At 27.5% G+C, this 13,880-nt stretch overlaps 1 protein-coding gene across 3 annotated transcripts in view; it reads right to left on the reverse strand.

Moving 5' to 3' along the window:
• Positions 1-13,880, reverse strand: part of LOC107451258 (ubiquitin carboxyl-terminal hydrolase 40) — a 104,599-nt gene that overhangs the window by 28,507 nt on the left and 62,212 nt on the right. For all 3 annotated transcript variants that reach the window (XM_071184670.1, XM_071184668.1, XM_071184669.1), the window contains exons 17-19: positions 12,790-12,863; positions 7,739-7,940; positions 2,358-2,518 (exon numbers count right to left, since the gene is read on the reverse strand). In XM_071184670.1, the coding sequence (XP_071040771.1) occupies positions 2,358-2,518; positions 7,739-7,940; positions 12,790-12,863 (437 nt within the window). The remainder of the gene's footprint in view (positions 1-2,357; positions 2,519-7,738; positions 7,941-12,789; positions 12,864-13,880) is intronic.

Here is a 13,880-nt window from a genome sequence, read left to right on the forward strand (position 1 = left end):
AACTCTCAATGAGGTGCTGTATCTAAAGAGAGGTTTAATTTTTTCTCTTTAAAATTTATATATTATGCAAATTTATAAGCAATGTCAACTAAATTGAAATTCAATTCAATTTCACTTTCAGACGTAGAAAGTTTCAAATGAGATTTGTAATCCAGAAGAACAAATGTATATATGAAATTTAGAGTTGATCCAGTATTGCAAAAATTTTAGAGTTCATCTTTATGTTAAATCAAATTAAGGTTGTGTATTAAATCCTCTCAGTTAGTGATTGCCATCATCATAGTTGTCTAGCAGCCCAATGTGGGCCAATGCCTTCCTCAAGATTTCTCCACAATGACTTCCGATTTATCTTTGATCTCCAATTCTTTTCATTAATTGCAAGGAAATCAGACTCCACCGAGTCAGCCCATCTCGACAGCAGCCTTCCCCGCTTTCTTGTTCCAGTTGGTTTAAAAAGCAGCATCGTTTTTATTGTATTGTCATCACTCATTCGAATCATGTGGGCCATCCAATTCATTCTATTTATTTTTATGTATTAGTGATTGCCTCTTTTAAAAATAAACAGCATAATTAAAATCCAGTATAGATTTATTAAAAAAATAAATAATAATACACGAATAAATAATTAATATAAATGAATAATGTAAATACAAATTAAAACTTTAAATTTGGTAATTATTATTATTAATATCACAATTAAATTTTTTTTATAGTTCCATTGAAATTGAAGCAACTTAAAATAATTTTTTTTTCCTTTTATGTATATCTATATACTGATGAGATCGAATTCAGGGTTTTAATGAACTCGTTATTTGGGTTTTGTCATATCACCTCAAGGAACTTCAAAAGTTTTCTTTTTTTTCTTCCCGAGATCTTGTTTTGTCTAGCCTATGTGTTTATGAAAAATATTCCACTAGGTGGAGATAAAAAAATAATAAATATAATAAATGTACTATTCCAAAAAAAATTTTTAAAGTTAGATAAATTAATACTGACTAAAATTTATGATTTAACTGTAAACAAATGCAATTATTAATTTTGAGAAATATAGCAATCTAGTCAAAGCATGGCTAGAGATGATTTTAGAATGAGTGTAGCACTTGTTGAAACAACTTCTCTGAAGATTATTAATTGATACAACTTGCATTTAAAATTAACCTTTAATATGATATATAAAAATAATTATTTCAACATGTTGAAAAGATAACATGATATTTTGTCTCTTTTTTTCAAATGGTTTAAGAAATATTGGGTGCAAATTAAATAAATTTTACATGCATGTTTTATAAACTACGTACAAATAACTTGATGTTCTCAAGTTCAATGAGCTTGGAATTTTTTTTCACTGTATTTATATCGAAAATGTAGGATTTATTAAGGGGTAGTATTAGGTTTTATTTTTATGAGTTTTAGTATGATTTAAGTTAATGTTTTGAATATAAGTGTGTTTAGAGACGGTCTGTAAATATTTTGGCATCCATTACATTGTAGTTAAATTGGGTACAACTTTGTTTACCTTTTTGAAATGACACTCTTGTTGAACAGTGGTCGTATATGGGTGACTTACAGTGCAGCTTTGAGGAGAACTCCTCCAGACAAAAAATCTGGGGCTGTCTGCTGCTATAGGATAATGTCAAATCACTCTAAATGATGAATTGAAAGGTAAAACAATAAACCTATTGAATGTTTCTTTTGAGGAGTAGACTTTTAATGTTTCAGCAATTTTATGATAAATTTAAGACACTCCCATCTCTTTAAGTTTTGCTATTGACTCATCGCTAAACTGAAATGCGTTAAAAAAAAGTTTTTCGAAATTTTCCTTGGTGGGGAAAATTTTGGCAGCTAACTGGGATGGTGTCACAGTGATGAGTGACAGTTTTGGGCAATTTTGCTCAATTGTGTTTCATAAATCTAATTTTGAGTATCTCAGGTCAAAAGCTTATTCATTTAATTTCTCTTCTATGATTGAATTTAAACTGTTGTTCTTTTATGTAGTTTTCACTCTGTTTTGAGTAGAAGTCTTCTTTTTTTATCTACAGTTTAAAGTTGCAATTTTGTCTAAGACGCATATAAAATCTTTCTTTTTTCTTCCATCAAAAATTGGATTTTGTTGTTTTTATAGAGCGTTGCTGCGCTTTTCTTACAACAGGGCTTTCCTTTGCAATTTGGGCTTTTGTTGATCCCATTTCCTTTCATCTAATCAGCAGGAAGAGCACTTTTTCTTTCCTAAAAGACACCTATTGTCTTTAAATTGTTGGAGGTCTGGAATAATTAGTTTTAACTAGACAAAATGAACCGAGTGAGAATGAAATATTAACAAATTATATTAAATATGCCTAAAAGCAAAGTCAAGTTACCTTTGTATAATTCTGGACAATTACGGTGACTTGATCATTCATTTTCTTTACTTCAAACTTAATGCTATCAAACATGATATTGTCACCATCTAAGAAGCTCAGTTCTGACAGCGTACACACATCTTGGTTTTCACTTAACGGAGAAATTCTGGAATCTTCTCCTACAAAAACCATAATCATTACTAGTTTTTAATTATGAACCATATGCTATTATGATGAAGAATAGCTTTTTTAATTCTCTATTTTTTAAAAAAAATGATATGATAAAATGAACCCGCTGTGAAGAACAGGTCATAAACTTGAACTTCTGTACTTATAAATAACCAAATTTATAAATTCAATGTTTATAACTATAAATGATTAAATGAATGAACGCTTCATTACACAAAAGACACCCTAAAATTCACTTTCTTTCTCTTCCACATCAGCATTTTGAAAGGAAAGAATTTGGAAAAAGCCTTTTAAATGGTTATAGAGAAATCAACATTTGCCTACTCAAGCATTTCTAATTCAATTTTAAGAAACGTTGCTCAGCACGATAACAATGTGCTGTGTTATGTTTCAAAGGATTTATATTTTTAAAAAATTGTTCTAGAACATTGGTACCCAATCTTCTTTAGATCACCACCCACTTTGCTAGTAAAAAATATTTCAATGTCCCCCCCTACAAAAAAATTCTTAAGCAACCAGAAACCAGTTAAGGTTATAATAGAAGTCTTAAAATAAAATTGGGATATCTTTTAAAATACTCATTACAAACAAAATTTTTTTATCAAAAAAACTGATTTCTGCATTCCTCAGTCTAAAAATATCATTCATTTTGAAAAATTGTATATATATATATATTTGTTGATATATTTAAAAATATCTTGAAGGGCTTAGCAGGGAAATGCAAAAGATTTTCACAGAACACAGTTTCTTTTCTTTTTAGTTACATTACCTTTTAAAAAGTCTGTATTTTGTACAAATTTCCTATAACTAAGATAAATATTTGATTTTTGAAACGTTCTCAAAAAAATTAGCCTATGTGTTAAAATATTAGAAATAGTTAATAGAAATGGTAACATTCTACAATTACGAAAGTGACATATTTTTTGTTTAAGCCTTAAAAATTTTGTAGCAACGTTTATTTAATTAGACTGAAAATTTACTAGGGTTGCTTAGATTTTTTCCATACCTTGATCACAAGATCAGACATATTCTGCGCTCCTAGAGTTTACAATCTAAATAAATTAAATGCAGAAACTGGAATTTGTAGGCATATTACACATAATTTCTTTTATAGATAAGAAATATATTCAGGGTATCTGCTATATTTTAGATTTTCAAATCCATGATTTTTCATGAATAATTCCTAGAATTTTTCATGACTTATCAAAGCTACAATTTTCTCCAACAAAAACACAACAATAAATTTAAAAAAGCATTATAATAACATTAATTGAAATGATAGGTATAACCAAAACTGTTATATTCTGTATCTTCATATTTATTGAGTTTAAACTTAAAAAATAGAGTAAAGAAAGAGTCGAAGTAATGAAATATCTAAAAAAAAAGTAAATAAATAAAATTTTTTTTTAAAAAATAAAAAAGCAAATAACTAAATACAGTCAGTTATATGTAGTTATTTAAACCTGTTTTATTTCTTCTTAAAAGTGCAACATAAAAAACCTAAACTAGAATTTTAAATTGATAAAAAAAAAAGAAGAAAAAAAAGATAATAAATAGATAAACAAAATTCTGAAATCACATAAGTTTAAAAGATAATTTGCTCTAGAAATGATGTTCTTTTTTTAATTTTTTGAAAGAACACCATAATTTTTAAAGAACATGATAAAAACATTTTATGTTTTAATAAAATATGACTGTGAGTGGGGATTTTGTTACAAATTCAGATATACAGAACACCATGAAATCGGAAGGGGGATAAATTCCATTTAAAAAATTAGATTTTTCAGCAATCTAAATCCATAAAAAGTCAGAGTGTGATTTTTATAACATTAATTTCAACAAGCAATTTGGTTTACATTTGCAAAAATAAAATAAAAAATGTTTAGTTAAATGATATAATGAGGAAAAACTTCACTTGGTAAGTATATATATGGGATTTTTTTAAAGTGTGCCCGATTTAAAAAACCCTCTTGGCTTTTCTGGGCTGAGCCCATCTTGGCATCAAAATTTAAATAATTATATTGGTTTAAGTAATATACCTATAATCCCCTGAGCAGTCTGTATTTTCAAAGTCATATTGTATTAGAATTTTCTAAATGAAAATGATTGATTTGGCTTGGTAAAATTATATTTAAACATGAAATCAAAATTTTAACAACTATGCAGAAATCCCGATCCGTTTAAAACGAGATTAACAAAACCACATAAACAATAAAATCACAGGGGTCTGCCTAGGTTTTTTTTAGAAAGGTATTTATTTTGTGAAAACTTAGACGTAATTTGTGAAAATTAAAATTATATAAAAAAATCAACACTAAATATGATGAAGTAAGAAAATATTTAAAAAAATTATCACTACAAAAATTTTTTTTTCCTCATATATTCAAAAACAATGTTGCCATTGTAAAATTTTGGCTTTAAAATTGTATCCAAATTTAAAAATTTATAAAAATCATTGTTCCTTGTTAAATTTCAACTTGAATTTAACAAAAACATGCATTTCATAGTACTAGCACTAAAAGTTATTTCCATTATGAGAACATTTTTAACTAGGTCATACAGAAAAAAATTTCAAAGAGAAAAAAATGTTTTGTAAAAAATAAAAGTCCAGTAGAATAAATTTCTAATAGTGTTTAAGATAATTATCCAGTGTTCAGAATAATGTTTGAATTTTGACTTCCTGTGCAGTTTATAGAGGGAGAGCCTCGTCATTTCATTTTAAAAAACTCAGCGGAAAAAAAGCTTGCTTTGATATGGCGTAAGCAATCTGTTAGGCTTAGCACATTGCAATATCTGACCAAACACATGCTACCTTATTGTAAAAGATATCTGGCAAAAAAGCTCCTCTTTTCCATGGATTGCAATGAGAATGGGGCTTGCGTGAGAACTTGTTTTTTTTTAAAAGCATTTTGTGAAACTACTGTTTTTCCTGAAGTTGAATTTGTGAAGGCACTGGTAGTAAATTTACCGGTAGCTTTAAAAAATTATCAAAATCAGTAGAAATAGTTGACGAAAATGTATTCAGAAATCCACATTGCAGGTGAATGGTCAATAATTAAAAGAGCAATTCAAAGTTTGCCAAATGAAATAATATCATATTAAAACATTGATATTTTAAAATCCCATCAAAAATCATTTTTAATAACTACTGAAAATTGATCATCAAAACCATGCGGAATTGTCGCTAATCGAGAAATGATTACTCATTGAAATGCTTCATTCGGTATGTTATAAAAGACCCAACGATTTCGGATATGGGACTTTCTACTGTATAGATAAAGAAACTGAACTTGTAATGTTGGAAAAAAAAATTCTCTTAATTCTTAAAACGAAACTTGAATGCTAAAAATAATGTATTCTAAAAAAAATATCCATAAAAAAAATAGTTTATCAGAAATGCTTTCAAAAATGCAAATACTATCATGAAAACGCTGATAAAAACAAAAGATTGTATACAAAAGCAAAACAGGAGCCTTTACAATACAGGAAAATAGTGACAATTAAAGAATAAAGTGTATCAGCTATGCAATAATAATAAAAAAACAACAAAAACAAATCTCCTCATTCTTGAAAAAAAAAGAAGTTGAAAAAACAATTTAATTGACTCGCCTGGATATAATTAAAAAAATCGGCAAGACAATACAAAACTCGTGGATCAGTATAAAGTAATCTAGTTCATATTCTTCAAATTTCTTTGCTTTTCTAATTGTCTTTCCAAACATAAACTTGCAAATTTTAGAGCTTAACAAATATAGGTAAAAATTATTTCTAATAATGTGTAAGAAAAAATATGATTTTAGAACATTCATTAAATCTATTCAAATTCTAAAAAAATTTTTTGTTGAAAAATACTTTTCAAAAAAATACTTGGCCAAACATTCGGCAAAGGAGTTGAATACCGAATAGTGGCCAAATATTAGTTACATCTCTAACGACAATAGATTATATGCTAAAAAAAATGCTGGAAATAATCATAGTGCATAATTTGTTAATAAATTATTAATTGATTCAAAAGACATTCAATTAAATAATAATCAATATGATAGCACATAATTTGTTATAAATTATTAGCTGTTTAAATACATAAATAACCAAATATTAGAATGAAAAATAATTGATTTTCAAATCTATGGAGAAAAAAAAAGAAGCAATTTTTAACTGAGTACAATTCCATTTTATTTAGAGTTCGCTAATTTTTGTATCAAGAATTAGTAAACAATTCAACATTAAAAGTGGAGGAATAAAAAAGAAGTTCAAGAAAATGAAATTAAGAGAGTCAATTTTTCAGTTGTTCACTACAAGCATATAAAATAATGTACAGAAGGAAACAATAAGATAATGTTCCTATAAGATAGGTGCATAATAATGAATATGGAGACTGTATGCAGGGTATCTGCTACATTTTAGATTTTCAAATTCATGACTAATTCCAAGAATTTTTCACGACTTAACGAAGTAACTATTTTCTCCGACAAAAACAGAACAATAAATTTATAAAAGCATTATAATAACGTTAATTGAAATGATGCGTATAACCAAAACTGTTATACTCTGCCATCTTCCTATTTATAGATTTCAAATTTAAGAAACAGAGTAAAGATAGAGTTGAAGCAATTAAATAGCTGAAAAAAATACAAAAGCAAATAATTTTTTTCTTCTTTTTTCCTGCAGAATTATATTCTAAAGATACTTTTCTTGTTCATCGGAAAGGAAAGAAATTCTCCTGATTTTTCTGTTCTCATTTTGGAATTTAAAAAAATTCGTAAATGACTGGCTTGCTTTAGCTAGAATTTTAAATTGATAAAATAAAAAAAATAGTAACAAAAATTCTGTAATCATGAAATGATGTTCATCCTTTCATTTTTTGAAAGAACACCATAATTTTTAAAGAACAGGATAAAAACATTTTATAATTAATAATATAATGGGGTAAATTCCATTAAAAAAAATATAGATCTTCGGTGACCTAAATCCATGACTTGCCATGATTTTTTAAAAAAAAAAATAATTAAAATCATGACAAAATTTTGTTCAATTCCAAAATTCATGACTTTCCACGTTTTCTCGTGACTTTCTAGGTGCGCAGATACCCTGTACATTATTTCTTACACTTTTGGCCCCAAACATTTGGTTTTATTGATAGTTTGCAGCACAGGAAAATTATGGAAGACATCTGAAGAAACAAAATCTAAAATTAAAAGGAATATTACCTTGCAAGTCTAATCGGCTAACTCGTATATCTTCCAATTGCAATGGTAGTAGAGTACAGACTAGAGCCTTTAGTTCACCAATAGTTGTTGTTTTTAGGAAACCTTTAGACAATTCAGTAGTCTCACCTGTTGGTGAGTTCACAGTTATATTTAGCAGAACTGGCTCATGTGCAACTCCTATTGAAAAGTGTTCTCCTCCAATCTGCAATATTTATTGAGGCTTTAGATAACACAGATAAAATATACAGCAAAGTACTTTCATTTAATCAGAGTGAGTCAACCACCACCATTTGTTAATACGGTCAACTCTGAATGAAATGTTTGCTCCCGTGCAATATTATTTTTTGTGGACAGAGCGAACCACTGAACTTTTTTCTGTTTTCGACTGATTTTCTACATTTTTTGTAATAATTTTGAAATTTCTACTTCAAAATAAATACATATAACGATTTTTAAAACCTTCTATTGAGAGGAATGTAGCCATATGCATTTTTTCTTGTTTGCTTCTTCCATCTCAGTTTACCATCCCTAAATTTTTTGTACGCAAGACGAAGAGTCATAAAAAATTAAAGTTAACAAATTTTTTGTAACTACATATTATTTTTTCACCATTTTTGCATTTCATTTTATGGGTCATTTATTTAAATAATGTGCAATAAAAGGGAGCAGTTCGGAAAAATGAGTGAAAATTGTTTGCAGTACCGATATAGCGAACTTTCGGTTATAGTGAACCGAAATTTCAGTCCCTTGACGGTTCACTATAACGGGGTTTGACTGCACAATTTGTCTTAGTTGACCTCTACAATAAAGAACAAAATTTATCCAATTCAATACAAAAAGATCTTTGCAAAACTGACCACCTGTCTATCTTTCATGTTAACTGCTGAAATAAATCAAATTTGTCTGGGAATGTGATTGAATGCTATTCTAAGCTAACTCGAAGAGGAAAAAAAATAAAAAATAGTTCAAGAAATTTCTTATGTTATGCTACGCAATAGAAACACTGAAGTAGTGTTAAAATCTAACTCCTTTGTGAGTTGACCGTACATAAAAACTTTTAATGACTCTTGAATGAATGATTTCTAAGTATAACAAAATGGTTCAAATTAATATGTTTATTAATTGCTTTTGTTGAAATTGGAAAACGCTAGTAAAAAAAGGTGGAAAAAACTTCTTGAGAAGGCCAAGGACCACCCTGGGCTGTTGAGCCATTGATGAATTGCTTTTGTGTATTTTTAAGAAATCATATAGGGTTGGTAAGTGGCATGCATTACAAACACATAAGAACTAAATGATGTAGATAATATATCGATTCATTTCCCTCTAAGACAAGGGTTGCCACCCAAATCTGGGGAAAAAAACCTGCCCTGTACATATAATACACACTCTATACAAAGGAAACACACAATCTCTTTTATGACCTATATTAGTCTATTTGTACTAGTTTCAATTGCTGGAAAAACTTAAAGAAATAAGGAAATCATACTTATAACAAATACTGCTATAGTTAAGCATAACTGAAATATTATCCTTATATATGCATTAAATTTAAAAGATGAAAATAAGAAATAAAATTGCCTGTATTTTGCAAGTTTGTAAGGGAAAATTCAAAATTCCATGTTATTTTAGGTGATTTCTAAATTCCCTGTATTTTCCAGGTTTTCTCCATTCTCCCTGTGGAATAGCTCTAAGACCCCTACAGTAATGCAGTGGTAAGCTTACACAGATTTCACTGTTGGCAAGGTAAAAAAAAAATTTATTAAAAACATAACAGTTTCTGAACTAGAAAAAAAAGTTCCAATTAAAAATGAGAAAAAAAAAGAAAAAAGGAATATAAAATAAATTTATTAGTATATATGTAGTAGTAATGCTTCTTAATGCCACTTCAGTAATGCTTCTTCAACATCCTTGTGATCTGCTTTTCTCAACTTTTTTCTGCCATCTAAATTTTTTTCCATGAGAAGAAATTGTTAATTGCCTATTTTTCCACATGTTACAAACTGTAGATTTGGATAGTTTATATTTCTTGCAAATATCAGCTTGATTACATCCATTCTCAATTTTTCTGATTATGCCCATTTTACCATAAATGGAGAACATTTTGCGTTTACTGCTCACCATTGTTAAATTTGAGACACTTGCTTGCAGGATTTTTTTTAACTGAACTGAGAGCAAAAAGGAGATGAAATGCGGGTCTTATCAACACAGATCAGTGTCCAACCCTTTGACCTATAATGAATAATTAGTCATTCCCTCTGACAGAAAATGCATATTGATCCCACTGACACCTTACAGGTGCATCATCTGCTTGGTTTGTTTAGGGATGGGAAATTGAGATAAAAGAAGCAAACAATAAAAAATGCTTATTGCTACATTCCCCTCTATACCTGGTTTTAAAAATCAGTATATGTATTTATCTTGAAGTAGAAATTTCAAAATTATTGCAAAAAAATTTAGAAAAAAAATCAGTCAAAGACAGAAAAAAAGTCCACTATATCCAACTTCCTCACTTTTTTGGTTCACTATATCCACATAAAATAACATTATACGTGTAAAGCAAGGCACGGGACCGAACATTTCGTTCATTATATCCGGGAGTTCACTATAAACCGTGTTTGACTGTATATCCCATTATGAATGTCACTGTGAGGAAGAGAAATATTTTGATTTTGTCAATAAACATATTATTACTGGTAATTTAAATATTATAGAAAACTTGGAACTTAAAAATTTAGATCCATTTACCATATATCAATCAATAAAATTCTAAAATACTTTCTTAATGATCTCAATAGTTTTTGTTTAAAGATATCAAATAGATTCTCTTTACCTTTAGTTAAGCTAACAGAATGGAAATGGGGTGTTTATTATTACTTTAAAAACTTTGTTTTCAATAATAAGGATAATTTAAATAAGAGTAACAATCCAACAAATTTTTCTAATATTGTTCAATCAATTAAGTAACTTCAAAAAAATTTTGTAATTACTCCCATAGACAAAGCTAACAATAATTATGCAAACTTCTGTAAAAAATTCTATGCTGAACTTTTAAATACAGAATTAAAAAATAGTAAAAATTCTGAACTTAGTAATTTCAATAATAATATTTTGATTAAAAAATTTTTAGCTTCGTATAAGAGATTAAAAATTAAAATTAGTAATATACAATTTCCTTACTTAATTATCCGTCCTAAATTTTATAAAATTCCTGTAAAATTTACAACTATCACATGTGGATCTAATACTTATCTAACTAAATCTGGCACCATTTTCTCTAACTACTTATTAAATAAAATTATTAACAATATTTCTAAAGAAGGTTTCTCTTGGATTATCACTAGTAATCAACCGATTTTAGAATTCATAAAACATAATAAAATTAATTCTATTGCGACTTTTGATTTCCGGGATCTTTTCAACAGCATTCCCTTTTCTAAACTAAAAGATGTCCTTTTGAACTATGATTTTAAAAATATCCTTTGTTGCGATTTTGATTATTGGGAAATTCTGATTAATTTTTGTCTTTTTAATAATTATCTTTACAATGGAAGGGATATTTTTCTTCACATTGATGGAATACCACAAGGATCTAATTATTCATCTCTCTTAACTAACTTATTTTTGCATTATCATGAATAAAATTATACTCTTAGTATTAAATTTGTTTTTAGATATATTGATAACTTAATTATCGTTAATTTTCAAGATTATACTATTTTATTAAATGATATTTACCCCGAGGAATTAATCTTGCTTCGTAATCATGATGATAATATTAATTTCAATTTTTTGGATTAGGGTATTATAAAAGATGAAAATATCTGCCTTGTTGATTTATACGATAAAAGAAATGATTTTAATTTTAATAGAAATGAATTAATTACTTGAATTCTAATGTTTCTAGGAACATCTATTTAAATACCACTTATAATGAAATGAATAGAATTAAAAGAACATGTAGTAATATTTATTTATCCAAAAAACAAATCGATAAACTCTTTCAAAATTTGATAAAAAACAATGGATACCCAACAAAAGTAATAAAATTCTATATAAAATCATTGAATAAATCATATATTTTGTGGATATATTTACTAAAAATTTTCTCTCTTAATTTATAATTTTCTCATTTGCAAATCCATTTCGGGTAAATCTGTTGCCAAAATTATTTACTAAATAATTTCTTTGTTAATTTGTATAATTTTTCCATGTGCAAATGGAAAAATTATACGATATTTATAAATTGTGCCATTTCGGGCAAATCCGTGGCTAAAATTATGTGCAAAACACTCAATTCATGTTTCTCTTTTCTTCTGAAATAAATATTTATTTTCTAAAATTATTTATGGTCAACTTCTTTAAATTATCCAGTATAATATTACCTTGTGCACATCCATTTCGGGCCCATCCTTGGTAACTAACAAATCAAACGCACTTCAGCAATGCAGTAAGAACGGCACTTTGAAACAAAACTCCTCTAGTTACACTCAATTTGAGCTTTTGTTTTCATATTTTGCAATCTGGCAATCTTGTTACGAAAATATTTTTAAAATCATTCTTGAAAAATTTCACGTTCATGTAAGTACATTTGAATTCGCTACTCAGATTAGATTTTGTTTTATTCCTTTTTAATTTATTTTCTGTTTTTGCGTGTTATTTTTACTTTTTGTGTTCTATTTTATTAGTTGTAATTTTCGTAAAAAAAATTTTGAGTGCTCCTCACACTATTGTATTAATATATTTTTCTTGGGCTATATTGATACAATATCAGAAAGCACTCTTTTTGCGGATATAATCGTGTGGGCTGATGAAAAGATTATATTTTATATTTTCTGTATTCTTTTTAAAAAAAATTCTCCTTTTCTTTTTCTTCCCATTTGTTTGTTATTTTTTATTATTATTATTTTTCTTTCCCCCCTTTTTTCATGTCTGTAATTTGCCTTTGTTTTATCTTCATTTTGAACTTTACATACGTACATATATATGTATAAGCTATTTAAAAAATCAAGAAAATATGAGAAAAGCGTTAAATAAAATATTTTAAAATGTACCTGCTCGCCATCCCACATAAATATCTTGGTTCCTTCCAATATTCCAAGGTCTTTTAGAGTTTCATAATTCTTGGCTAAACATGGGATTAGAAAAAATAAGAATCCTTGGTAAATAGATTAAAAAAATAAATGATTTAATACTTTATTCAGTGCTATTAATGTTGCATTTTATATTTATATGAAACATATAATAGTCATTATATATGCATATTAAGTTGAATTCATTTGACAACTGTACCAGCGCCCTGTGGCAGAATTTTTTCGGGCTTTCTGCGACATACCCCTCTAATACTAATATCTTTCTGCAAGATACTTTTAAAAATAATAAATGTTACTAAATAATATGGTACTAATTTAAAGTAACAGAAGCTTCAAAGAAAAAAAAACTTTTTTAATTGAATATGTAATACGTTTTTAATTCTAATATTATGTCGTATTCTTGGATTTTGTAGGGGGAAAAGACACTAATTATTTTTTTTTTTTTTTGTCTTTTTGTCTTCACATCCATTAAAAAAATCTGGAGCAGAAAAAAAAAGATTGACGGTAAAATCACGCAAATCGGACTCTTCAAAAAGGAGTTACTAAATGCCTTTTTAAATTTTGATTCAGTTGTTGTAATAAATACAGTATTAAAAATATTTGATTTTACGCTATGTGGAAATCAATAGTAATAATTGCATAAAAAAATAGAACGAAAATTTCCGCAAAAATGGAAACTAAAACTTTTTTACTTCATTACTCTTTATTTTTCAGTATTCTCAAAAGAGAACAGAAAAATCACAAGCATTTTTTCTCCACTCTAATGAGCGAGAAAAGCATATTTTGAATACAATTCTGAAGAAAAGAAAAAATCTCTCGATCATTTCTGCTGAGATCATTTCTCGATCATTTCTGAAAACCAAAGTTTTTTACTTTGAAAAGGAAAAATCTTTCTGCAAGAACTCAGTAACGTTCTGCGACAATCTGGCTACAATTCTGCACACAGGTCGTTAATGCATATGAACAAGTTCTAGGAAAAACAATTCATGATCTCAAAATGAAATTTCATGACTTTTTCTTGATGGCATTTTGCTTTCAATATATATATATAT

The sequence above is a fragment of the Parasteatoda tepidariorum genome, chromosome 8 (genome assembly GCF_043381705.1).
Source record: "Parasteatoda tepidariorum isolate YZ-2023 chromosome 8, CAS_Ptep_4.0, whole genome shotgun sequence".
NCBI lineage: Eukaryota > Metazoa > Arthropoda > Arachnida > Araneae > Theridiidae > Parasteatoda > Parasteatoda tepidariorum.